The sequence below is a fragment of the Saccopteryx bilineata genome, chromosome 6 (assembly GCF_036850765.1).
Source record: "Saccopteryx bilineata isolate mSacBil1 chromosome 6, mSacBil1_pri_phased_curated, whole genome shotgun sequence".
Classification (NCBI taxonomy): domain Eukaryota; kingdom Metazoa; phylum Chordata; class Mammalia; order Chiroptera; family Emballonuridae; genus Saccopteryx; species Saccopteryx bilineata.
In genome coordinates, this window is record NC_089495.1 from 129,385,750 (window position 1) to 129,413,062 (window position 27,313).

Here is a 27,313-nt window from a genome sequence, read left to right on the forward strand (position 1 = left end):
AGTGGGCCAGGGTGGATGCCTATGACAGCTGGTGTCTACCTCTGTTCTCAGCCATCAGCTGAGGTCCCAGGATCCATGACCCTTGGAGAGGACATGGCCCTAGGCTGGGTCACACACACCTAAGCTTGGGGTCTAATTTCAGTGTGTGCCTGGGCCTGTTAGCCCCTGACTGCTTACTGCCTTTGGGGGTGCCCTGTCCTATCTCAGCTGGCTTGGAACTGGAGACGTGCTTCTGGAGAGATTGTGCAGACCCTCTCTCATCCCACCCACCTGTACTCGGTGCACCGCATACCTGGCCCTGAGGGAAGCCTGAAGGTGGGCTGTGGTCATCATGCGCTTGGCTCACTGACCTGCCTTCTTGAGGGGACAGCTGCCATAGCCACCCTGGCCGTGGGCATAGAGACTCCTGGCTGGGCCCTCTGATCCTATGGGCACTGAGTGTGCTGGCCAGGACACGCAGTCGCCTCTGCTCTGCACTGCATGCTCAGAGGCCAGAATAAATCAGTGGAACATGAGCCCCTCGGATGCCGGCAGTGCCGTGCTCCCCTTTGTCCTCATTTCTGCTGTCCACAGCTGGGCCCCAGTGGGTGAGAAGGATGGCAGACTCCCAGTTGGCTATCCTCTTTTTTAAAGAGAGGCCTTGAGACTAGGTAGGGCTCCACCTGTGTAAACGGAGGCCACAGGTGGGCAGAGGACTTGGGACTTGGAGCTGGGTAAGACAGCACCTGCTCTGTAGATGGGATGGACTGGGCTTCCAATGGGCCCAACAGGCTGTCTTGTTCTGCAACTGCTGCTTCTCCTGATAGTTTAATAGGAGCCCAAGCGGTGAGTGGGCCAGTGAGTCAGGTCTCACTGAGCTGGACTGGGGTGCCATATCTACCCTGTCTAGGGGCAGGATGACGACACCAGTGCTCCGGTTACTCACGTCCACCTCCAGGCATCACCGCAGAGACCCTGTGTGCTGGGCCGCATGGTCTACACACACTGCAGATCCTGGAGGCCTATCTGTGTTGCTACTTGTTTGTGCTTGGCAGCCCCCTGCCAGGCCCACAAGTCACTGCTGCTCCTGTAGGGGTCTGGCAGCCTTTGGGCAGGTGACTGCTCAGCTCAGTTCAGGGGCTTTGGGAGCAGCTAGCCAGGCATACAGACAGGATGAGCTTCATCCAGGACGAGCTTCATCCAGGACGTATGAATGCCAAGGCCAGGGACGTTCCAGGGCCTTTAGAACATGAAAGGGTCACAGGGAGCCTTGTCCCTGTAAAATTTCATATGTAAAGTTTCTATGGAGTTAGGAGAACTTTTGACAAAACTTAGAAACTTGAAATAGGTGAGGGAGAAGCCTTGAAATGTGCAATATAAGAGTCACATAATACATTGTATTTTCCCAAATTCACTGCCTAGTAAAGGAATGGATGGTTCATGGGGGAATTGCCAGAACCCCAGGTTTCTGCTCCCCCCTTTTTTGGGCCCTCGTGCCCACCTGCACAGGAGGGAGAAGGGCTAAGGGAGCAGGGCTTTTTGTGAGTCTAGCCTGGCAGGAGAAAGTCAGCCCCACCCAGGTTAAGGGGTCTCAGAGGGGATTCTATAACTGGGATTGCTCTGAAAGGCATTTGGATGTGTTTTAGAGGCAGTTACCTGGTCCCAAGTCTGGGGTAGGGGCTTAGGAAGGACTCAGGGCCACAGCAGGTGAATGCACCCCTTGTTAGTCACCGATACTTTCAGAGCTGTAGCCTTGTGGGTCCTTCTAGGCAAAGCCTTGACCCCCTGTGGAATCGAGGTGGCAGGTGGGACCCAAGGAAGCAGGCAGTTTGTGAATGGGCAACCCTGACATATTGGGGTATGGATGTGGAGATGGAGTGACGATGGCTCTGGTCTGGGCTGGGCTGGTATAAGGGATGGGGCTTCACTCAGCTCGGGCTGGTTTACGTTGGTGATGGGCAAGGAATAGCAATTTCACATGAGTCCAGTAGCTGCTCACGGGCACAGCTGCACTGATGAGCTAGGGGACACAGGCCGATTCTATGCTGTGCGGTGGCCTGGGGACCCCTGCAGTTAGCTCCCATCCCACAAACCGAGGTCATGTTGTCTCACTAGTGCTGGTTTGCAGAGGTTCAGGGCAGACACTTGCTGCTAGAAGTCAGAGTACCTACAGGGTGTTGTTCAATGTGAAGATGCCCACACCGTGGGGCAGATCTGTGTCTGTGCACATCACGGTCCTGCCTGACGCTGCCCCTCCCTGTTCTATCCTGCAGCCCCATGCCGCCCCTGCAGTGACACCGAGGTGCTCTTGGCAGTCTGCACCAGCGACTTTGGTGAGTGCCACATTGGCCCGGAGAACCTTATGGTGCTGGCACTGACCCCTGCGGCGAGGAGGCTCTGAAGACACTGGGCTTGGTGCCCCTCTCCAGTGGTCATAGGGCTACATTAGCACGACTCCAGTCCTAGACAAGGGACCTGAGCTCACAGCAGGGAGAGGGCTGGGAATTCCTGTCCAGGGTGGGAATTGCTATGGAAGGTGATCTCTGAGCATTATCCCACTTTGCATATGAGGTCATCGCTCTGGAAGCCTCATCCTCTGCAGAGTCCCCCACAGGTGCCACAGTGGGAGTTCTAGATCCTAGAGTGCCCCTGGCTGAGGTCAGGCTTGAGCAAAGGATGGCAGCTGTCACAGCTGATGACCTGAGCTCTGAGGGCAGTTGTGTGGAAGTGCATGCTTCTCTCTGGGCCCATGAGGGTGGACCCTGTTTAAGCACCTCTGCTTTGCCCTGTCTTTCTTATCACCTTCCTCCCCTGAGCTGCACCAGGTCTCCGATCTTGATACAGATCTTGTATATTAACTGTGGTTACTTTTCTTGCCCTAACTTGAAAAGCTGATGCACAAAATGGTTTATTTCTTCTCTGTTCGCCACTTGTGTGGCTGACCCTTGACAAAGCCCGAGAGTAGCAGGACCCTCCCCCTCCCCCACACCCTAGGCAGCCTCTTGCGCATGAATTGTACTTTTTAATGAGAATTTATGGAATGCAGAGATCAGGGTTAGCTCCTTTTCCAACCCCTGTTCACTGCCAGCGGACACGTGTGGTTTGTTCAGTGGGCATTCCTGCTGACCTTGCTGATCTGTCCCCTTCCCTCTACAGTGGTCCGAGGTGCCATTCAGGATGTTACCCATGAACCCAAGCGGCAAGAGTCAGCCATCCACCTGCATGTGAGCTGGATCTACCGGCAGAAGAGCAGGGTCTTCTGGCCAGCTCCTGAGGGTGGCTGGTGGGGGCACATCACCACCCTGCTAGAGTGTGGTGTAAGGCCTGGGCGCGGTGAGTTCCTCTTCACCGGACACATGCACTTTGGGGAGGCCCGGCTTGGCTGCGCCCCGCGCCTTGAGGACTTCCAAAGGATGTACAGGGACGCTGAGGAGAGGGGGCTGAACCCATGCGAGATGGACATAGAGTGACCATGGGGTGACCAAATCAGATTGGACATGCAGTGTTCACACAGTCTGGTGCAAGAAGTCCCAGTGGAGAAGTTCCCAATCCGATTGATTGGCATTGCTGTAAAATGCAAACTAAGTTATTATATTTTTTTTAAAAAAAGAAATGTCCTTAGGAAGCAAGCTCCCATGCTTTTCTGTGCCATCTCATGCTGTTTTTTGAAAACACTAGAAGTCGTTGCATTTGGCTGGTGTTTGGGTGTGACACTGGTCATTACCTACAGTAAACCCCCAACACCAAGCTTTGTGCAAAGCTTGGGTACCATTCGAAGTTGTTTCTCATGATAGAGATTTATGGAGCCAAATACCTGCTTTTTTGTTTTGTTTTGTTGTTTGCTTTTTAAAGGATGTGCTTTGCCCACACTGCTTGTTTGGGGCTGGAGGCCGCCTCCTTCCAGGGAGTAGAGAGCAGCACCTGATGGGATGATAACGTGTCTGTGCCCTGCGGTGTGCGCCCTGCTGGTCTGGGCACCACGGGGCCTCTCCTGGGGTGCAGGTTGCCCATAGCCCTGGAATCAGGGCTTCAAACAGGCCCTCTAAGTGCCCTGTTGCCCCTACACTCTAGGAGACCCTCTGGCCTTAGCCAGATGCCCCTTCCTCCTTCCTTTTAACCTAGATCCTGCCATTTGATCTCAATTTCCCCCAAAGGCCTGAGCCCACAGCAAGTCTCTGGATGCTCAGGGTCTGGTCAGCACTGGGATCAGTGACCTACAACCCTGGGGTCTTCAACAAGCCGTTCTCTGATACCACGGAGATCCGCCCTCCCTCCTTCCTTCTAGAGGCTCTAGTGGAGGAGTCTACCTGTCTCTTCCAGCTCCTAATGACAGCCAGCAACCCTTGGTGTTTCTTGGGCTATGGACACATCTTTCCAAACTTGCCTCCATTGTCATAGGTCCTTTTCTCCTCTGTATCCTATGTCCAAATTTTCTTCCTCTTAGAAGGACAGCAGTCATTGGCTAAGGGTCTACCCCAGTGACCTCAACTTGGTTATATCTGCTAAACTCCATTTCCAGATAAGTTCATATTCAGTTTCTGGATAGACATGAAATTTGAGGGACACTGTTAGCCCCAGTCCAGGGTGATTGAGGTGTCAGTAATCAGACCTAAGCCTGCACCTTTAGCTATGATTCAGGTGATTTCTCAGCAGCTGCTGAGACCGAAGGGCAACCTGGGAGAGGCCACAATGGTCGCTGAGCATTATGTCAGCTTCACAGAAGACGCAGGCATACCAAGTGGCCACAGGCCAGTGTTAGGTGCCAGCTTTGGTGTGCTGGCTCAGGTGTGAGCCAACACAGTTGTGCATTGGCTCACATGTGTACTGACAGGTGTGCCCTGGCTTGGGTGTGTGCTGGCACAGGTCTGTGAGCTCCTGTGGGTCATAACAAGAAGCAGGTGCTTGGCACCTGTATCACAAGAAGCAGGGCGATGACATGAAGCAGCTGGTAGGTGACAGGAACCTGTCCTTCTGTGGCTAGTAACTGATGGGTTATGTCGGGAGGAGTGTGACAGCAGCAGGCAGCAGGTGTGCCTGGCCTGGCCTGCTCCTGGGCCGAGTCCTGAGGTATTCTGCGCTGGCTCTACCCCACTGACTCTTTTTTTAAAAATTTAATTAATTGTGTTTACATAGATTCTAGGTCACCCCGAATGCATCCCCCCTCCCCCCTATTCCCCTCAACATCTCTCTTGCCCTCCTCCCTACAGCACCCTCCCCACTTCCCTTCAGGTTTATACCATCCTATCATCCCCTTCCCCCCACTGACTCTTGACACCAGAGGCCTGCAGGGCAGCAGTAGCTGCAGAACTAGGATGTCGGGTTTTGATTTCAGGCTGGTGTTCCACCTGACATGAGTGCAGGGACCACTGGGATCTGCCCAGGAGAAACTGGGGTGACTAATGTCAGGGGGACAACAGCATTCACTCCATGGGAAACAGTCTGCAGGGAGACAGGTGAGGAAGTGTCTGTCTTTTCCTGGGCTAGGGGGAGGGTAGGACTTAGCACTGAGGTCCAGCCCTGCAGGTGGATGCTGGCATACAGGAGTATTGTTTTTCATGGCCTGTGAGCTTAGTACCTAGCACAACACCACCACCACCACCCTGAATCCGTGTGGCCCGAGGCTGCTTGGTTTGGGGCAGGGCTAGCAGGGTCCCTATTTCTGAGGAAACATAGAGCTCTTACCCTTATGCCCATGTTCTCCTGCTGCCCAGAGCCTCATGTGGGCATCTGAGACCACTGCACACCCTAGCCCTCCCATGACCATCCTTGAGGAAGCCCAAATGCTATGGAGCCCTCAAGGACCTGGGTCTCCAGGCGGTCCTTCTGCTGGCCAATGGCTCTGTTTTGCAGGCTTGTTTCTGGCCAGCCCAGTCACTGTTCAGAATGGACCCTTCTGTGGCTCTGTCCAGAGGTTGAAGGGGATGTGTGTAGGAGCCCCCAAATCCTGGCCAGTGTGGTCCCGATCCCACCTTCTCCTGCCCAGCTACACCCCCATGGTCCTATCCCTCCCCCCACCTCCTTGTGTCCCTCCTGCTGTGAGCAACAAGCCCAGTCCTCTCCAGCAGGGCAGTTTCCCTGCTTCTTCATTGCTAGACTTGTGCGGAGTGAGACCTCACTGATCTCATCTCTGTGTGTTTGCCCAGCTCACTGCTGGTCCCACACATGGCATGGGGTGGGGCAAGGCCCAGTACAATCCCTGACACCCCTCCATCTGGTAAGTCCTAAGGGATGTCCTTATTCTCCTGGCCTCATTGGCACTGGAGACCCTGTTCTTAACATGCTGGTGGGAAGAGCCTCAGTTTGAGCCTGTCTAATGACATTAAAATTGGGAAAAACACACTTTATTCTTGCAGGAATCAAAGGAGGACAAAAACGCCCAGACAACTTGATGAAGGAAGTAGGATTTATTTAGCCGGCAGAGCAGCGTGACCCCAAAAGAGGGAACCAAACACGTGCTCCTTGTAATTAGATTTTTTACATCTTATAGACCTTTACAGCATACAGATTTTCATGCAATGGGCTCATGGAACCTTTGTCTAGAGGTATACATCATTCTCATGACTTCAGGATGGGAGAGTGGGTTCAGAGGATAAGTGTTGGAAATCTTTAATTAAGGTAGGTAAACATTGTTCCTTTAAAAGCTTTTAAGAAAAGAAAAGGTGAAAGGGTTTTCAGATAAGTTCTATCTTCTTTGCTCTGTGCAGCAAGTGGCCCCAGCCATCCTTTCAGAGAACTACAGAAAGTAGTTAATCTGTAAATGGCTGACTCAGTTGCCCCTGCAGGCTCCTTTCCCTTGCATTCTTCTTGTTTCTTCCTTCTTCATTATGAGCCTGTGACACCCATGGGCAGCCCCCTCCTGTTTAATGACGGCTCTCCTGAGCTGGGAGGAGTGCAGCCTGGGTGCTCTCTCTTATTTTCCACTCTCTGCTCCCCCTATGGAAATGTGGGGAGGGGCCTTGGCTTTCTCTTGCTGGTCTGGGTGCCCCAAGAGCTCAGGCCCCTGCACCATGATGCTCAGGGGCACCCACCTCTCCTCCCAACCCCCTCACCCTGGCCTGACCACCTGAGGGGTCAGGCTCACCCTGTGGCCTCTAGCTGGGGGCATCTCCTCATCCATGGGCCTTGTTTCTGGCATAGCATCGTGGTTCCTGCCTGGAGGAGCTGGGGTGGAACAGACCACAATTGTGGGGTACACATGCTCAGATTGGGTCTGGCTGGGGCCTGTGCCCAGATGAACACATGTCTAATGGGACCCAGAGGAACCTCAAGACTGTGTGTGGGTATCCCTGTACTGGTCTCTGGTAGCGAGGTGGTCCCTAGGAGAGGTCTCCCATCAGGCCCAGGCCAGGCCCAACCCCCAATGGGCACCCTTTGAGCTGGGAGCCCTACTTATTTGCTGGGGAAAAGTGGGGCCTTGAGTCAGACTCTCATGGGGTCATCCTCCAGCCCCAGCCCTGGACTCTTGGGGAGCTGGGCCCCGTGAGCATGTGAACCCACAGGTATGAATCACCCTGGTGGAGGTGGGCCCGGGTGGAGAGTGTGGTTGGGTGGAAGGTGTGATCTGACCCTTGAGGACGAGCTCAGGACTGGTTTCTGGGAGGAGCAGACGTGCCTTCCAGGCCTGAGGGGAGGCGTGGAGGGCCAGGGAAATGTGCAGAGTCAGCCTGGCTCTCTCTGGCTGCTCCTATCAGCACTGAGACAATTGCCAGGCCCATGGCCGAGGTACTGAGGGACAGGCTCTTCTGTCGATAACCTGCATTTCTGTGATTCTTGCTCAGTGGGTTATGTTTCCATATATGTGGTCCGTATCTGTCATCTGATACCATCCTGTGTCCACCATGAATGACACAATGGCCCCAGAGATGTCTTTGTCCTGACCCGGGAATCTGTGACGTCACCTCACATGGCAGAGGGAAATGAAAGTTGCTAATCGATGGGGAGATTTTTCTGGATCATCTGATGGCCTAATGTCATCACAGGGGTCCTTAGAAATAAAAGCAGGAGGCAGGACAGGGAGAACCAGAGGGGGGCAGCTGAGAAGGACTTGGACTGAGGCTACTTGCTGTGCTGGTAGAGGGAGGGGTCCTGAGCCAAGGGTCCTGGCCTCCAGGAGCTGAAAAGACAGGAAGCAGTTTCTAGGAGCCTCCAGAGGGAAGGGCCCTGGAGCACCTTGGTTTCAGGCCAGTGTGACTGTCAGACTTCAGACCTGGAGAGCCTCATATAACCAACTGCTGTTTCAGCCACAGTGAGTCTGTGGGAAATAACACACCATTTACCTACTTACCTGGTGTCGAGGGGTTCAGCAGGGTCCCTGAGGGGCACTGGGTGCTGGTGAATTCCCCTAAGGTAGGTAAAATGCTGTTATATGTATATGTGCATTTTTAGAAAGAGGCTCATAACTTTTATCAGAATCTTACAGGAACATGACTCCATTTATATAGGTGGGGACTACAGGGCAAGTGTGGCTTTTCTCATCGATTTATAAGGAATTGAGCTCTCTCCTCACCTACCTCTGTGTCTCTCCCTACCTGCCTCTGTCCCTCCCTCTGTCTCTTTCTGTGTCCCTCTTTGTGTTCCCCGCCCCCACCATACATTTCCCTCTTTTTTGTGCTGACCGAAGTTATATTGTAACCTGCTGCCTTTGAGCTCACTGCAGCCACCTGCTTCCAGGTGTGGTTTTTGGAACTGCTGGGTGAGACAGCGCCCACACCTGGGCTTACCTGTCCTGACTCAACCTCAGGTGGGAGGGAACTCCTCTGGCATTCACCCATCTAGTAAATGCCCACCCACATCAGCGACCCCTTCACTAGACCCAACTGTGGGTCCCTCTCTGCCCTGTGCCCTGGACCTTTATCCTCGTAGGCAGCCCCTCATGGGTCCTGCATGTGGTAAAGCACTCCTTAGCCTTCTCCGTCAGTCTCTCTTGTCCCCAAGACTCCTTTTAAGTCTGTGGCCCCATTACCCCAGCACCACTTCTTTTATGGATATCAAGGTCTTATCTGTCACCTGGAGGTGTCCCAGCCTTGTGTTTTGGCCACACCCAACCTGCTGGAGACTCCACTCATCTGCACACCTGATACAGACATGGCAGGAGAGGGTGGGGGCAGGGACCTGACCAGCCTGGACTCACTGAGGGTCCCACTCACAAAGGATAGTTTTTGCTGTGATCTCAGCCAGCTTTGCCCCTGGGGTGGCCCCACATTGAGATGGAGCTCAGCCTGGGACTTTCCCCACCAAACAAAGCATTTTCTCACCCTCCCAAGAGACCCATCAACATGCTCCATATGCTGCTGAGACTTTTCCAAAACCAAGGCCCTTCTAGGAGGCCCTCAGCCCTTCGTTCCCTGCTCCCATTAGAAGAAGGAAATGATTCCCTGCACTGAGACTACCCCAGGAGGGGTGAAGCTCTCTCTGCAGCCTGGCCCCATGGCCCTTAGCACTTCTGAGGGCAGACCCCCGATTGGGACTACCACCCACCTGAGCAGGCAGCACCTTCATAGATTAAGAGCAGTGTGTGGAGATGGGACGTCCTGGAGAGAGTGTCACCTACAGTGTCACCTGAGTCCCTAATTTTCGTGTCCTTCTGTCTCAGCCCCTTAGGGAGTGAAGCTTATTCTGCTTATGTGGCATTTTCCAGAGCTGGCTCCCTTGCATCCCCAGGGTCTGGTGGCCTGGTGGCCATGGGTCATGGTGTAGATCTCCCTGCTGGGTCAGGGGATGTTGGTGCTTATGGATGAGCTCAATGCTTTGATGCCATGCTCATGGCCCATTGGCAGATTTTCATCCCAGAACATGTCAGTGCTGGAGTAGTTTTATATCAGATTACTATGGGGTCAGTGTGCAAGACCAGTGGCCTGCAGTCTCCTTTTCAGAAATGAGGTCAGGGGTCATTGACCTGGGCTAAAGTTTGCTACAAAGCCAGGCTTCGAGATGCCCAGCCTTCTGGTTGTCAGTAAGTGAGCAACTTTCTTTTCTTTTTTAAAAGTTTTTATTTTTTAATTTTAGAGAGAGAGGAAGAAGGAGAGAGAGAAAGGAACATCAATCCGTTTCTGTATGTGTCTTGACTGGGGATTGAACTGATAACCTCGGCGCTTCAGAACAATTGTCTAACCAACTGACCTATTTGGCCAGGGTAATAATTCAGCAACTTTCTAATATTTTATTTTTATTTATTTATTTAGATTTTATTTATTGATTTTTAGAGAGAGGGAGAGAGAGAAAGGGGGGTAGAAGCAGGAAGCATCAACTCATAGTAGTTACTTCCTGTATATGCTTTGATTGGGCAAACACCAGGGTTTTGAACTGGTGACCTCAGTGTTCCAGGTTGACATTTTATCCACTGTACCACCACAGGTCAGGCTGAGCAACTTTCTAACTGTCACAAGGGGTGGTTCTCCTCATGCTGTGAAGAAGGGCATTTATCTTCAAGTAGGCTGGGAAGTGTTGGCTGTGATGGTCAGAGGACATATACAGCTAGTGTGGTCAGTGCCCAAATCCACTTAGATATGGCAGCAGGGAAGCTGGTCACTCACATTATGAAACAGAGAGGTAATGGGAGGCAGAAATAGAAATGCATTCATGTACACATACATGCACACACATCAGTGTTCACACATGCACCTACAGATGGACACATGTACACACGCATGCACTTTGTGCCAACACACACGTACGTGTATTCTCATATGTACATGTATTTGCATGTACACACAGTACTCAGGCGTGTGTGCTCACATGTGCATGCATACACATGTACACAGTGCTCATACAAATGTGCTCGCATGCATGTGCATGTACATGTGCACATACATGTTCACAATGCACATGTACTCACACACATGTACATACACAGGCACACATGCACTCATACTGACCCTGACCTTGGGCCTCCCCTTAGACAGAGTAGGAAGAGGTTCTAGATCTGAGTCTCTACAGGATGGTCCTTGACCCTGGCCATGCCACCCATGCCAGTGCTTTGGGAATGAATGGGCCCCCATCTAGAGAGAAATTGCAGTGTGGGTGTCTGTGCATGAAGTTATATGTTTGTTCATGTGTGTGTATATCTGTGGGTATGAGTGCATGTACAAAGCTGAGAGATACTGGGGAAGGATGGGGTCTTGCCTCACCTATCCATGGTCCCTGCAACCTCAGTCCCTTCAACTCCCTTTCCTCCAGTGTCCTTGTCCACAAATGGAGACAGTTGTGTCAGCCCTCAGTCCTTCCTGGCTCTGCCACTGGGTCCTGGCAGGAAAGTTGGCTGCAAGGAGGACCTGACACCACGTGGCTCAGCGTCTGACTGGGACTGCAGGACAAGGTTCTCAGTCCTGGGGCTGTGCCATCCTGGGGAGGATGGGGTCCCAGGAGGAGGCCAGCATGTTCCACAGGTGGGGGCGGGAGCTCCTCATTAGCGCTGTATGTCCACTGAGGTGTCCATCTCACTAACTGATTAAACTGTTCAGTTCAGGCGTATGTCCTGGGAACTGGCTGGCCAGGCTCTTTCCTTTCCTCTGTAGAGAACTGGGGCAGCTTCCCACATAGGCAGTGGTTCTGGTAATCACTGGTCATCCGTGAGACCAGTCATATCGCCTGCCCTCTCCCAGGGCCCCTTCTTATAGCTGCTTCTTGTGGCAGCAGTTGGTGAGGCCCCAGTGAGCTGTGAACTGATCTACTGTGTGCGGGTACATCCAAGAGATTGCCCTCAAGACAGCTGTGAAGAACAGTAGATGGGGAGGGGCTTCAACTTTGCAGAGGTCAAGAGCAGTAGCACTGAGGGGTGCTGAAGAGCCCCAGGAGGGACACACCGTCAAAGTCCTGAGCACTTTGAACAACAGCCCTGCTTCCCCAGTCCTCCCTTCCCTCAGGCACCTTCCCCCCAGGATGTCAGCCCTATAGACTGTGGTCTGCGTCCCCCAGGGAGGCCTGAGCTTTGGGAGGAGAGTTGCCCTTGGTTCCCAGGGCAGCTCTTCTCCTGAGGAGCCCCTGGGCAGTCGTCAGCATCCCTGAGTCTATAGCTGCCTGGGGTCTGTCCTATCCTCTCATGTTCAATTGCAGGTGTGTTTTCCCCAAGGGCCCAGGTGGGGGAGCAGACAGGGTCTGTGCGTCACTGGTTTGTGACAGGGCCTCAGGAATTGCACCCATGCAGGAGTCATGTGCGGTGGAGTCTGAAGTTTGGTGTGTTTTGCATGTGGCAAGGTCGCCACAACTGACCAGGGCTTTGGAATTTCATCTTCAGAAAACTTTTGCTTACAAGCCATGTACTTTCTAGTGTTCAGCTGATCAAGGGCAAGAAGAAAAAAATGCTAAAGAAACAAAGAACAAAACCCCTTAGGACTTCATGCAAGGCGGTGGGAGGGGAGGGTAGAGAAACAAGATCTGTTCTGTGCCAAGGAGGTGGGTGGACATCAGGGAACCACTGTATCTCTGTGTGAATGTTGTTGCCTCCCACACCTGAACCCACAGGGGCCTCCAGGCTCCAAGCCAACCCCTGGAGTAGCAGAGTTGGGGAGGCCTGTGCCCTCTTACAGTCCCCCCTCCCCCAACCTCAGTGGCTTATAAATCAGGCTGGAACACTGGGGCAGGAGGATGTGGTGGCCCCCATGTCCCACCCCACCTGGCACAGAGCACAGGGCCCTCTTTCTGGGTCCAGCCCAGAAAGAGCAGACACCCTGACCTTTCTTTTAGCACTGCTGACTGGACCAAAATGACCAACAAGGAGCTCTACTAAAAATGGAGGGAACTAAAGAAAATGCAGGTAGCATAAAAAAATAGTCTGGGAATATTCTTGATCCTAGGTGATCACTGGCCACAAGTTGGTGGGCCCAACCAAGGCCATGTGGCACCCTGTTCCTGCTGCTCTGCCTGGTCATGCAACAGTGTCTATGGCCCACAGGGGTCTGTGGGAGGAAGACTGACCCAAGTTGTGGCATGGTGTGTATATGTGAGTTGTGTGAAAGTATGTTTGTCAGTGTGAGTGTGTGTCTCTGTATATGTATATGTGAATGTGTATGGGAGTCCGTGTGTATGTGTGGAAATGTGAGACTATCTGAGTCTGTAAGTGTGTGTATGTGTGATTGTGTGTACTGTGTGTGTGTGTACATGTGCAAGACCCAAGGAGCTAAGACTCATGAAGCGGAGTTGTGCTCACAAGAGGTCTAGACAGAAGCTTCGGGTAGCACCCCCGCATCACTCTCCCACCCTGTTATGTGTCTCACCCAGAGCCTGGCCCTGTGACCCTGTGGGAAGGCCAAAAGGTTGAGATAGTGCCGGTGCAACCTCCAGGCTCCAATTAGGATGCTGATGTCACTGAAGCACATCATGGACTAGTCCTGCCAATATAGGCCAGGGCCCAACAATGCAGGGAGCAAGCGAAACCCCACAGCACAGATGACTCCACTCCCTCAGGAGGCCATGAGAACCACCTCTGCACAATTAAATTCTCATAGACACCCACATCTGCATGTGAGTAACAGTGAGTTGAACAGCAAACCCATGGTGGGGGGCACAGGGTGGCTGGTTCTTTGAGAGTCTTTCTCTCCTGCCTGCAGACACTGTCACCACCCCCCAGTAAAAAACTGCAGTGAGGAAAGACCCATGTGTCTGCTTTGGGCAGGAGTGGGAAGCATTCTTCATGTCTATGTATCTCTTCTGCTAGTGTGACCTCAGGAGAAATCCTTCCTGCTGGATTTCTGTTAAGGTTCTCTCATGTGATCACAGGTTCAGGTCCAGCCTTCACTCCAGGCTAGCTCAGGGACTCCAAACAGTGGACGGTGGATATTTACCCAGCAGGGCAGCCAGAGCCAAATAGAAGGGAGCTTTGGGACTGGATAAATGGACAGTGGCCCAGTAATATGACAGTTCTTGCTTGTACAATGATGGCTGCAGCCCCTGAGCTGGCGCCCAAGATGACAGTCATGTGACATGGCCTTTGCCCGAAATACTGGGTGGCAGTGGGGATGTGTGGGTGGATTGGGGCAGCAGCACAAGTCAGGACCAACCCTAGGGGAGACCCACTTCTGATATGACTAAGGAAGTACCAGGCATGTGGCTTTGGGCCTACTCCATAGCTATACCATTCAGGCCACAGAGGGCCGGGGTGCTAAGGGGGTATGTGCACAGCAGCTGTGGCTCCATAGGGGGCTGATGAAATCCCCCCATCCTGATAGCTATATCCTTCCTCTTTTCAATGTAGATGTGTGCTGGTCACTGCAGCTCAGGTTCAGAGGGGTGGGGGTGTATGTGGTGCCTACAGCCTGTTTGGGGGTTTCTCGAGGGCTGGGAGCCAAATCCACAGGCTGGTCTAGGCTCCACAGTTCTGGACCCAGACCTGCCCACCCTCCAGTGGCCTACCTACAAGTCTCTGAGGCTCCAAGGACCAAGGGTGCTAGGAGGGCAGCCTTTTGTGAAAGAAAACATGGAGAGGTCCAAGTGACACCCTCCGCTGCCCCAGTGCCCACACAAAGGCTTTATGAAAGCAATGTGGTCTCTGCCCCTCTACCCCCATAGGTGTGAGAAAATCACTGTCCCTCACCAGCCCCCACTTACAGCCATCAAATGCCCACCTACACCAGCATTTGATCCCAAATCAAAGGGAAAAGGCAGGATGCAGGCTGGCTACACATGTGCAAACCATCAGCATCTGAGCGGAAGCGAGTGGGTACCTCTCCTGCGCCACCTCCTGAGTCCACAGGTGGAAGCACTTCTACCCAGGGCTTGGGGAGATGCGCTTCTGCTTCTCCTCACATAGAGAAGGCTAATCGTGGTGTTTCCTGATGAGTTTGCAGGCATGTTGAAGTGAGACACATGAGCAGGTCCAGCTCTCAGATGTGCTGCTTCCTGTCTGACATGAGCATGCCAGCCATCTCAGGAAGGTCTAGGAGAGCTAGGGACTGAACACACTGTCTTTCTTGTTCTTGGCAGCTTGATGCTGACAACTGCTCTCTGCCCTCAAGGAGCCTCCACATGTGCTGGCTGCAGGTCATGGGGAGCAGACATCCAGGCAGATGGGGCAGAGGAGGTAAGGGTGAGTCCCCATATGCCCCAGGTCTGCTGGTCAGCAGGAGGCATGGCCTCCCTGTCCCTCATCTGAGTGGTGACACCCGAGACCAAGCATGAGACACTTTGGGGACAAGGCACAGGACACATTGCCCTTGTGGGAGCACCTGACAAACTGCACAGGGCAAGAGCATGAGTGATGGCTTCCATGGGGGGAGCGGTGTCCTGGGAAAGTTGGCCAAAACTCAAATGGCTGAAGGATGAGTCCTTCACTAGGGAGCCAGGTGGGGTCTTGGTGGCCACCTCCTCTGCCTTTTCTCACTCTGTCTGTGGAGTCATAGTGCAGTTAGTGGTCCTTGGGCTGGAGCCCTGCCTCACTGCCCACCCCACCTGCCTGGAGGTCAGCTCCTAGTACATCCCTGGTCATGAGGCCACCTAGTCTGAGCTCTGACTGTGGATAGATGGAAACAGCTTCCTAACATGTGGCTCCCAGGTAACACCAGGGGATGTGGCTCAGTTACAGACAACAGAAGCCCTTGTGGCCTTTCAGGTTCAAAACAATGGGTCCTTGTCGTCAGATGTGAGGACTGAGTTCTAGTTACTTGGTCCTTCTCAACCCCTCTGGCTTGGGGACGCCAAGCATCTCCTGTCAGGACGCCCTTTCTTGGCCTTTGTCAAGTGGTCTTTGGGATTTAAATGACCTCATCAAGAAAATAAAAAGAAAATCAGAGCGATTGAAACAAAATTCCTGAATCCTTTGGGGAAACAAATGGTGGCCACTGGGCCACTGTAGGTGGTCTGGTTGTGGGCCGTCCAAAGGGTGTGGACATGGGGACATGTGACAGTGGGGTCTGGTTACTGTCCAGAGTCCCTGAGCTGAGTACCATCTACAATTGTGGGCATCCCCAAGCCCCACGGGGCAGAGGATGAAGACAGTCTGTGCTGGGGCTGCAGGGTTGAGGAGCCTGTGCAAACATGGCTGTGGAAGAACCAGGAAGGTCCCGAGCATCCGCATCCCCTCGAATGGACAGGGTCAGGGAGAGGGGGGTCACAGTGGACTGGGGACAGTTCACTGAGAGGTGAGGGTACCTCAGGAGGTGGGCCAGACATCTCACATTCCATACCTCTGTGCTGGTCAGTCCAGTCCAGACCAGGGGTCTGTGGGAGGGTCGACAGTGAACCTGCTGCTTCCCACAGCTTTGGTGGCAACTGAGACTTCAGTACAACTTTGAGAGGCCAAGGTTAGCCCCAAACATGTGCAGGGTATGGTCAAGGGGCCACCACAGTGTTTCTGTCTGTTCAGGACCAGGGAGCAAGGACATGGCCTGGTGAGGTCTGGGGACAGTGTGAGTATGTGTGTGTGGAGACACTGAGAGGGATCCACACAGAAGGAGGAGGTAGAAGACCCCCCCGCCCCCCATGCTGCAAGCAGGTTCCCTTCTGTCTGCTTCTCCCCTCATGGGGGCACCTGGTCTGTCGGGACACAGAAGTGCTCATCAGATGCCCCACCCTCCAATCTCCTGCCCAGCCTGGGGGGCTCCTCTGGGGCTCCTCCTGGGTGCTCGAGTAGAGGACTCAGGCCCTAGTAACTGGTGATACAGGACTTCCAAGTCATGGAGAAGGGGAGGCCAAAGGAGTGTGGAATGGAATTTCTCACCAGCCCTAGTTCTCTTCCTTTACTGTCACCTGTTGTTTCTCCAGGGAGTTCCGGGGAGAATGAGGAATGTTTCAGGTAGGCTTAGCTGTGCAGGGGATGCCCCCAGATGGAAGGAGAAGTGGCTGGGGAGAATCAGGCAACAGGTCGGAGGGCTGGATGGTAGCTACTTTCTCATTGAGCTGCGGTGGTCTGAACCAGGGTGGGGGGTTCTGGGCTGGCTGACCAGAGCAGAGAAGAAGGCTTTTTTTTTTTTTTTTTTTTTTTTTTTTTTAACAGTAGGGCTTTATAATCTCAAACAAACATGAAATGTCTGTTGTGAAAGTAAAGTCAGAAAGGCCAGAAAAGTAAAAAATAAAAAGAAAGAAAAATGAGCCATCATTGCATCAGCGAGGTCAACCCTGAGGATGTTGGAGCTGTACCTGGTTGCACCCTGTTGGGCACCAGGTGATGGGACCCTCTCTCACTTCATTGGATGGCTCTGGACAGGGAGCCAAATGACCAAGCTGCTGGAAGATGGAAGATTAATGAGAGCTGGTGGGGGATGCCGGCCTGGGCTGCATGTCCCAAGAAGCAGGGGCTTGGAGGGCTGCAGTCCCCGCCTGCCCTGACAGACAGAACGGATCCCTCAACCCCAGAACATTATTTGTGCAAACAGATTTCTACAAGGACTGAGATGCCTAGTGCCTAGCATGAACTGGTGACCCGCATTTTATGGGCAGCACAATCACCCAATGAGGTTATCCTCATTTTCAAAGTGAAGCAGCCACAGCACAGAGAGGGTAAGCCACTTGTCCAAGGCCACACAGTTCAGGTTGTAGCTGAGAGTTCTCACCCAGCATTTGGAACAACTATGCGTAATGGATGTGGCGGATCCTGGACCTTTAATGATCATTCTATGGCCCCTCAGTGAGTTTAGGGTGAGAAGCCTTTCCTCTCCCATGTTCCTTGGCTGCTCAGAGGAAAATGGCTTTAGCCCACCAGGCCCTAGGGATGGGCTATTCCAGGGGCATCCTGGGGTGATAACCATCCTCCTGGGTGGGACTGTTGTGGCTAGCTGGCCCCCTATGTGCTTGTCAGGTTAAGTCATTCCTTTGCAGCTGGTCCCGACAGCCTCTTGGTGCCAAGGTCTCTGACTTATAAGCTGGAGCAGACCACTCACACTGGGTCACGAGGAAGGGTCCTCCTCAGTCCTGCTGGCTGCCATAGGACCTCAGACTCAGCAGGGCCTCTCCTCTGCAGAACAGAAAACAGGGCTGTGGGGACAATGACCATCATGGGGCTGGGTCCTGCTACAAGCTGGAAATGTCAAGGCCATACTCTGGGACCTCTGGTGGGTGGTGCACTTGGACAGCCCCTTGCCCCTAAGCCTCAGTTTCTGCCTACAGTGTCCTATCCTAAGCTGGGCCAGGCGCCTTGGGCAGCTCTGCACACCTCTGGCTGAGCACAGCAGGCCACGGCATGGTGGCGTCACAGCCCAGGAATGCAGGAAGACAGTCTGGGGTCCTGGCACTGAGGCATGGCGGTGCACCAAGAATATGCCTCGTAGAAAGGTAATTATGCATTTGGGGAATGCATGTAATAAATCAGGTGGATGCCACCAATTCTGTTTATTTTACTGAGACCTGAGGCAACAGCAAAGTGCCATAGCGGGGAATGCAGCTCTCCCTTCAGGCGACAGAGACTGGCTGGTGCCCACCACCATCTTCCAGGGAACTAGGTGTGGGTGGTGAGGGGAAGGATGCATGGTGTGGGTGAGCTGTGGAAGCTGCTATAGCTGGGAGGCCGCGGGTGCAGGTGGCACTCAGCCTGGGCTGGTGTGTGGGGGCAGACCCAGCGCCTGCTTGTGTGTAGACGTGGGCAGAGGATCTGAATGAGCCCATTGTGTGGAGCAAGAGGCCAGCAGAGCCGGCCAGTTTCATAACTTCTGATTGCTGTGAAAGTGGTGCCTGCCCCTTTTAGAAAACTTGGAAATCACATCCTAGCACCAAGCACAGAAAACAGCATGAACTCACCACCATAGCTGACTCATTAACCTTTTGGAGAATTTCTTTCAGGATTGCTTAAGATGTGTTTCTGATTATGTGCTCATGTGTGTGCACTCACACAACTGGGGCATGAATACATTACAGTTTTTGTATATGGTAAAGTATACATAACAAAATATACCATCTTACTTGTGCTTAGGTGTACAACCCGGTGGCATTAGGATATCCACATTGTTGTGAAGCCCTTGACACCAGCATTCCAGAACCCTTTTCATTGTCCTCAACTGAAACTCTGTCCCCACTAAACATTAACTGACCCCCCAGTTCAGCCCCTGGCAACCACCTTCTTTTATCTATCTCTATAATTTTTCCTATGCTAGGACCCCACAAAAGTAATATTTGTCCTTTTGTGTCTGGCTTCTTTTACTCAGCATAATGTCCTCAAGTTTTGTCCATATTGTGACATCTCAGAATTTTCTTCGTTTTTAAGTCTGCATAACATTCCTTCATGTAGATGGACCACATTTATTTATCCGTTTGTCTGTCCATGGACTCTTGGGCTATTTCTACATTTTGGTGATTGTGAGTAATGCTGCAATGAACAGGCTATGCAAATACTGTTCATAACAAAATGTTAGTGGCAAAAAAACCAGCATCAGGCACTAATGGCGAGTGAATCCCGACCTCAGTTCAGCAACCTCAGTACTTAAGTTAGGCACAAAAGAGTTCAGAGCGAAGGAGCTCAAAGCATAAGGGAAAGTTTATTTAGAGAGTTAGAGAGGTAGTAGAAAGGCCCTTGGAGTATAGGGGGAAAAAAGGAGAGTGAGATACCTGCCTTGAGGGACAGAAGAGGGAGGAGAGGCATGGGTGTGCTCTGGAAAAGGGGGTGGAGAAAGGGAGAGAGATCTCACCAGAGTGAGCACACCCTGGGGAAGAAAGGGGGTGGGGAAAGGCATGGCTACTCTGTGGAGAGAGCTGTGCAGGGTCCTATGTCCTGAGGGCTTTTATCTAAAGGCCTGGGGCGGGGAAATCTTAATAGATCATCAGCTTTCCCAGTGGGTCTCCTCAGGGTCATGGTCTGCATTGATTGATCAGAACAAGGGATCATTAGTCAGTGTAGTTGGTACTGATGTCAGCCATGCCATCATTTGTCTGATTTTGCTGCTTCTCTGGGCCTGGATCTGAATCACAGCTGAAGTCTAGATGTCATCTTCCAGGGCTAAATGCTTAAGGGAGTGGACATGCAAGCGCTTGTAGTTTTGCCTGGTGCTAGGCATCTGAGGCTCTGCCTTGATGACCCTCTGCACCTGGCCTATGGTTCCTATTCTGCTCATGTCTAACTGCCTATTACAAAAACAACACACATTTATACTCTTCCAGAATGGACCATGGACTTGGGGATTTGGAGCTGGAGCATGCTTCCAGCCTGGGCTGGGCCGGGTCTCTCTAGCCTCCTCATCCCAAGTCCAGCAAGTCCAGTTCTCTTTTCCCACAACAAACAAGTGAGCAAATCAGTGCTCTCTCTCAGGGTGCTGCTCTCTCACAAGGCAGAGGGCTGTCTGGGCTTGCAAACCCGGCCCCTCGGGGGGAAGGAGGCCATCTCTGCCCTCATGTACTCTGCCTAAGACACATATAACGGAGTGAGGGGTCCTGGGGTTTTTCTCTCCTCCTCTGACGTCTCTGTTGGACAAGAAGACGGGAAGGCTTGGTGTTGTGCTGAGACCTTGGGGACAAGAAGGGCAGGATTCCTGACCCTGACTCCTAGGAGGAGCCTCCTGGTGGCTTGTCCACATGCTCCACTTTCATTTCTCCAGTGTCTTTTCTTATTGAAAAGACTGTGACCAGGCAGAACTTTGAAGTGGCCATAGCCAGGCAGCAACAAAAGTTCCCAAAGTCTAACTCACTGGAGAAAGTACAGGTGTTAAGGAGCTGGACAGGAGATAGTTGGAAGGAGGGGCTTTGAGGAGAGGTGCAGGGGGTCTGCACCTGGGGTGGTACTTGATACAACTAGGGGAGGAGGATCCTGGAGTCTAGAGCCTTGCACAGGGCCCAACATCCTGAGAACCACCGGAGAGGTGCCCTGGAAGAGCCTGTGTGGACCCTCAGAGAGGATCCTCTCCCTACCCCTTTGAGATGCTATACAACCTGGTTCTAGCATCATAGGTGTGTGCATGTGTGTTCAGGCATGTGCAGGCATGAGCAGACACGTGGGCGTGTTTGGGCATGTGCATGTGAGCATGCGTAAATAGACTTGTGCAACTGTGTGCATATGTGCAAGTATGAGTGGGTGTGTGCATACGAGTGCAGGCAGGAGCAGGCGTATGACTCTCCTGTAGTGATGATAATGCTGATTCTCCAGGATGTGTGCCATGGCGCGCCCAGAACTAGGGAATGTGGGACTCCTTCTTAACACACTTCTAAGAACAAATTTTGAAGAACTTATTTTTTAAAATCACAAAATGACTATTGTTCTCCTCTTGTAAAAATAAAAGTGAAAGTCCCCATTGTTTGCAACCCGGGAGGATCTGTCTAATCTGTGTAGATCATTTCTCCATTTACCTAGATAAGGGTATGTTTTCAGGCTTTTCAAAATTGGGATTATGTTAGATCTACTATTTTCTGGCTTGAATTTTAAAATTTAAGGGCATGCAGACAGATTTCCATGACCATGAAAATGGTTACCTAGGATGCACTCTGAATACAGTTTCTCCTGCAGTAGTAAATAATGCCCAGTGAGCACCTTTCCCGGAAGGGCTGACTCAGGGTTTAGAGAGGCAGACACCGGTGCCCAAGTGAGAGGGACAGGGACAGGAACTTGTTGCTATGGTAGATTCCACCTGGCAGCTTGGCAGCATCTCAGAAGCAAAACCATCTCCTAGTCCGTGGAAAGAACATGAGGGGACGGGGTGAGAATGTGACCGTAGTCACATGTCCTCTCACCTCCCACATAGGCTCAGCCCTCTGCCAAAGGCCTGTACATGTCATGACCATGACGTTGGTGTTATTATGGACACAAGCCTATTCCCTGCCCCCAATACCTCAATCTTAATACAAAGAAAACTAAAATCATGGAATATACACAGGTCCTACCTCGTTGGCTAACCTGAGGCCATAATGAGTGATCTTTGTGACTTCAGGGTTGAGAACTGAAGTGGGGGGCTGTGTGACAGGAACCCAGGGGTGTGGGGTGAGGGCTGTGGTAATAACCAGGTCCAGGGCCCAGGTTCCAGCCCCCTTGATGACAGTCACTGGCCACTGTCCATCTAGATCCTCAGCCCAGCCCGCTCCACACTGAGGGGTGGCCCCCTCCTGCTTCCGTGGTCCTGGGCATCCTGGGCCCCACCAGGCCTAACTTGGAGGCCAGTCTGTCCACTGTTTCATGTCGGCTGCTCACTTTGAAACTCAAGAAGTCTGATGATAATATCGTCAGAGACAGAGCAGATCTGCTACTAATTACCATTTGACATTCTGGCTGAGCCCAGTGTAGGGAGACCATAAAAAGCTTATTCATGTGGATCAAGGAAACTTCAAATGCAACCCCCCCCCATGTGGGTGGCATGTCTTCCCCTCACTCCTTCCCCCCTCCCCAAGGCTGCCTGCTAAATCCAAGTTTGGCGTGGAGGAAGAGGCTGGTTGAGGTTAAACAAATGGATATTCAAATCCCTGGCCAGTTGGCTCAGTGGTAGAACATCAGCCTGGCGTGTGGAAGTCCCAGGTTTGATTCCTGGCCAGGACACACAGGAGAAGTGCCCATCTGTTTCTCCATCCTTTCCCCTTTCCTCTCTCTCTATCTCTCTTTTCCCCTCCCTCAACCAAGGCTCCATTGGAGCAAAGTTGGCCCAGGCACTGAGGATGGCTCCATGGCCTTCACCTCAGGCACTAGAATATCTCCGGTTGCAACGAGAGCAAAGGCCCAGACAGGCAGAGCATCGCCCCCTTGCAGGCTTGCTGGGTGGATCCAGGTCAGGCGCATGTAGGAATCTGTCTCTTCTTCCCTGCTTCTCATTTCAGAAAAAAACACAACAAAACTGGACATTCATTCTCTATGAGGGGCAGCCTCTGCTTCTCCAGAGGGGCTGGTCCAAGCTGGCGTTCATCCCGTAAGGCCCAGGAGACTCTGGGGGCTTTCAGGGAGGAGGTGACGTCTCCCTGCATGGGCCATCCAGCTGGGCACCAGGAAGGAGTGTGACCCTGTGTGTGTCCATGCCCCCCTCTCCCCATTTGCCTGTGAAACACAATCACACTTAGAAACCCCCAGCCTTGTTTTCTAGAAGGGCCTTGTTTTCTCCTGAAAGTGTTAGTGCTTCTGTGCTTATTGTAGGAAGGGTTTGCTCTGATTTTTTTTCCTGTGTAGACAAACTAAATGTACGATTTCTGCCAGTTCATCTATTAGTGGACCAAGAACTGAGCAAAGGCGAGTCTTATCCATTCTCCTCCTGAGCATGAATGATTTCCATGACATCGGGCATGAGAACCAGCACCAGCTTTACTTTCTCGAGATGAATCACGTGCCTCCCAGGCCAATCACTAATGCCTGCTCCGGCTCACGTGGATCCCTCCAGACACTCCTTTTGGGGCAGTTCACTGGCCAGAGCTGAGCAGGTGGGCCATGTCCACGTCTGAGGTGAAACCAGCTGCTCCCATAAACAAAACAAAACACAGTACTTCTATACAATGGACCGCTGCTGGGCCCTACGATGGAATGGGCACCAGCACTAGCCAGAGCACAATGAGCCTGGAGAAAAGAAGCTCAGCAAAAGAAGCCAGACACAGAAGGCCACACAGCACATGATCCTGTTGATGTGAAGTGACCAGAGCAGGCAGTGCTGGAGCCAAGAGCAGGGGGACTAGGAGTGCCTGCTAATAGGCACAGGCTTTCCTGAGGAGTGATGATGCTATTTTGAAACAAAACGAAGGTGATGGTTGCATAATGTTCTGAATAAACTAAATGTCACTGAATTGTACACTTTAGAATGGTTAAAGTAGTTCATTTTATGTGTGGATTTTATCTAACAAAGAAAAATCTGTTTGCAGAGGCCAGAACCCCAAAGCCCCCGAGGGCTGCATATCTCCCCTTTGTGTCCTGGACAATTGAGAGAAGGCAGATGTAGGTGTCACATCAGAACTGCCCCTTCCCTCTGGTACTGACCCTTCAATGCTGGGTTCTTGAGAGGAGGTGGAGCCAATGTTAAAGAAAGTGGAGCCAGAAAAGAAGAGCCAAGACAGTGAAACAGGTATGGAGCGGTGATTAGTGACTTTTTGTAAAATTTACTAGGTTTAAGGTGATGTGTTTTATTTCTAAAGGCTTATGTTGTGCTGTTGTCATAAATAGCTGCATTTAAGAATAACTAAAGCATGTTCATTCATATGCATTCACTTCCCCTGCCAGTGCTGTATCTCATCCCAGGCTGCCTGGTTGTGCAAGGCCCATGCAGAACTGAAAGTGCTATGAGTTAAGTGGCAGTCCAACGAATAATTGAGACGGTGTACCTTTTGGGACATGATTAAATCTCAAGGGTGTAGGATGGGATTCTTGGGAGGGTGAGGTGGACCAGGCTGCAGTCAAAGTCTTTCAAGGAGTGGGGAATGTAGTCAGGCTTGGAAAGGGGAAAAGACCATGTGGAGCTGAGTTACTTCAAACCCAGGGATAACTCAGGGCATGAGAGGCCCCAGCTACCTTACAAACCAAAGGGAACAGTTTTCCTTTGGGAGTTGAGGCAAAGAGCTTCCTTGTAGGGGATGGTTTACCACATGGTCCTTACCTTTGGAAGCCCTGGCTGTTTGAGCCACAAAGCCAGGCCCAGCAGCAGGCCAGACACCCAGGAAGAGTCTGAACCTTTTTTCTGAGCTTGCTAATTCAAAGCCTAGTGAGAACCATGTCCATTTTGTGTGTAGTAATATTAAAAGTCATAAGCTGTTTGAAAATAGTGGAGAAATTTTTTTCAGCTTTGGAAATTCTATTCTTTCCAAAGGTGAGGACAGCTTGCAGGATCATGAGCTGTGTTATGAACTTGCTAGAAGTTCAAGGGTGAAAACACCCTGGCATGGCTCCCATGCTCTGTTCTGGATCAGCAATAAACTGGGGAGAGGCTAGACACAGCTGAGTCCAATGGGTTGCTCAGGGGTTATCTGGTGGGACTGTATGGAAGCTGGCCCTGGAGGCCTTCGTGGCTATAGAGCCAGGTAAGGGGCTCAGTTCAGAGCTTCTTTGTGAACAAGACCTACTGTGACAAGTGGACTGTTCCTAGATGAGGCAAACCTCCTGCTGCCACTGCCAGGACTCTGCTGGTGCCGTGGTAACTGGGCAACGTAGGCTGTCTCCATGGCTCTTGCCCTCCTGAGGCCACTCCAGAGTTTTCATTAGTCTGAGGGACCTATTTGGGGTTGCTGTGAAGCTGGACCCACAGGGTGTAGTGACCGGAGACTTTAGACTCCCTGTGTCAGAAGTAAATTAAGGCGGGTGAAAAATGACTATGTGGTGTGGGCGCCAGCCAGGGCCCTGGACAATTGTGGTTTCACGACTTTGTTGGTCCTCTGGCAGCTGACAACAGTCCCAGTGGGCAAACATGAGAATATTGGGCTGGGAGCAGAGGGTTGTTTACCAAACTGAGAAAAGGTGGCGTCCAGACTGAGAAATGCCTAAGAAGGGCAAGCACTGCTGGAGCACTGACCCAGCTTCCAGCTGGCCTTTGGAGGGTGCTTACCACACCCAAAGGGAGAGAATTGGCCAAAAATGGCACTCTGGGGTGGGCACTGTCTGCTCTGTAACCTGGAGGGTCCCACACCAGCGCCAAATGGCCTTCCTCAGAGGAAGGCCTGTATCCCCTCCCACCAGCATCAAATCCCACCATTCATCATGTTTCAGGCAGGACAGTGTCATGGCCACTCTCTCTGGTCATCACAGCCATCCCTGAGAGTTGATTCTGAGATGTCAACCTGGGAAGAGTTGAAGGTTTATCCCATTGGGGCTGGAGATGAGGTTTCGTGTGGGCAGGGCCAGGGCCAGATGATAAAAGGAGCCCCTGTTGCCTGAAATCTTTGTATGTGCAGAAGGAGATGTACATGCCATTAGTCACAATAGCCAAATATTACTTCTCTGTTGAATGTGGTCTAACCACACAAGGAACGAAGTGCTGACACAGCTATGACGCTGGTGAGCCCTAAAAATATAATTCTCTGTGAAGAATAAGTCACAGAAGACCACGTATGGTAAGATTCCATTTATATGAAATGTCCACAGAGACGAAGAATATGTCAGTGGTTCCAAGGATGGAGGGGCTGGGGAGTGACCCTTTCAGTGTAATTGTAAATTAAGTGATAATTGCACAGCCTGTGAATGCACTAAACACTGTGATTCATGCTCTTAAATGGGTGATTTTATGTTGTGTAAGTTTGTTCTCAATGAAGCTGTTTGACAAAGGAGAGAGAGAGGCAGGTGTTGGGGGAAGCAGAAGAGGTGGATGGCAATTGAAACAGGAACACTCGACATAAACAGTATAGCAGTAGGCTATACTGTTAAGTTAAGGCAGGTGGCCTGCCTTAACCTGGTGCTGCTTGCTTTGCTGGGAGAGATGGAAAGATGGCCAAGCATGGAGGATAGGCCAGAGCTCTTACCAACAGTCAGTAAATAAAGGCAGTGCAGTTCAGAGGTTGTTGTGGAATCAGAAAGCCTTGATGGCCTTGCTCAATGGCAATGATAGGTTAACAAGAGGAGTCATGATCTTGGCAGAGATTTAAACAGCAAACACTGAAGCTGGTCGTTGGGTGGTTCAGTTCCATATCCACATGTTCAGTCAGCAGGTGGTCTTGGGGTTTTTTTGTTGTTGTCTTAGCAGTAAGAGTAAGAACTCAACAAAAATGGGTTAAAAGAGCATGTTTCACAGAGTAGTTCTGTCACCCTGGAGGGGCTGAGTATGGGGCCACACTTAGGAGTTACCAGGCCAACCACTGCCCCACATGGGCTTCAGGGGGAGGGATCTCCCTCTGAGAGAAGGGCAGGGGCCTTTGTGACTTTACCTTGCAGGAATGGGAGCTTCTCTACCAGAGAGAGAGGCCAAACCCCCACACATCCCACAGGAGAGTGGACAGGCCATGGCATGCCACAGAGCAGCTTTGGGGAGAAGGCTCCTGAGTAGGCATCAAAGAGAGTGACAAGTGACAGGAGTGACCATACTCCTGCCTGGGAGAGAGCGGGCACATGGCTTCTCGGGAAGGGCAAAGATCATCTCTTGGAGTGCAGAGTTCTTTCCTTAGGCCCTTCAGCACCCTGAGGTCACAGAGTCTGAAAGGGGCCTTGAGGCCAGTAGTGGGCTATGCACTGAATAGGCCCTGGGCGAGCCACACACACTGGAAGCCTGGCCAGGGAAGTGATCAGTGTCCTGAGTGTCTGTGCCATTGGGTGCCGTCTCAGTGAACAGCACCCTTTATTCTGAGACTTCCTCCTCTCTCATTCTGTTCACTTCTCAGAAGTGATGACAGTGGTGATGTTTGCAGTTGCTTATTTTATTTTTAATTTTCTGGAGGTGGGAAGAAAAACCTTAAATCAGTCCTGAGAGTTCAGGGGATACCTAACTGGACCATGAAATTCGGAGCCAAAGAGCTGGATTTCTGGTTGAAGCTGTCTCCCTCAAGGAGTGGAACTCATTGTGTACCTGAGAAGCAGACCAACTTTATAAACCAACAATATAAATATTTGAAAACC

General features: G+C 51.9%; 1 protein-coding gene across 7 annotated transcripts in view; it reads left to right on the top strand.

The window, feature by feature from the left end:
- METRNL (meteorin like, glial cell differentiation regulator) overlaps positions 1-27,313 on the top strand; it is a 43,925-nt gene that overhangs the window by 11,775 nt on the left and 4,837 nt on the right. For 3 of the 7 annotated variants that reach the window (XM_066237999.1, XM_066238002.1, XM_066238003.1), the window contains 2 exons: positions 2,253-2,312; positions 3,136-3,790. In XM_066237999.1, coding sequence (XP_066094096.1) covers positions 2,253-2,312; positions 3,136-3,449 — 374 coding nt within the window. In that variant the 3' untranslated portion in view covers positions 3,450-3,790. Of the gene's footprint in view, positions 1-2,252; positions 2,313-3,135; positions 3,791-9,984; positions 10,217-14,895; positions 16,870-23,646; positions 23,847-27,313 lie in introns of those variants that run through there. The other 4 variants (XR_010726313.1, XR_010726312.1, XM_066238001.1 and 1 more) reach the window with 4 other exon arrangements.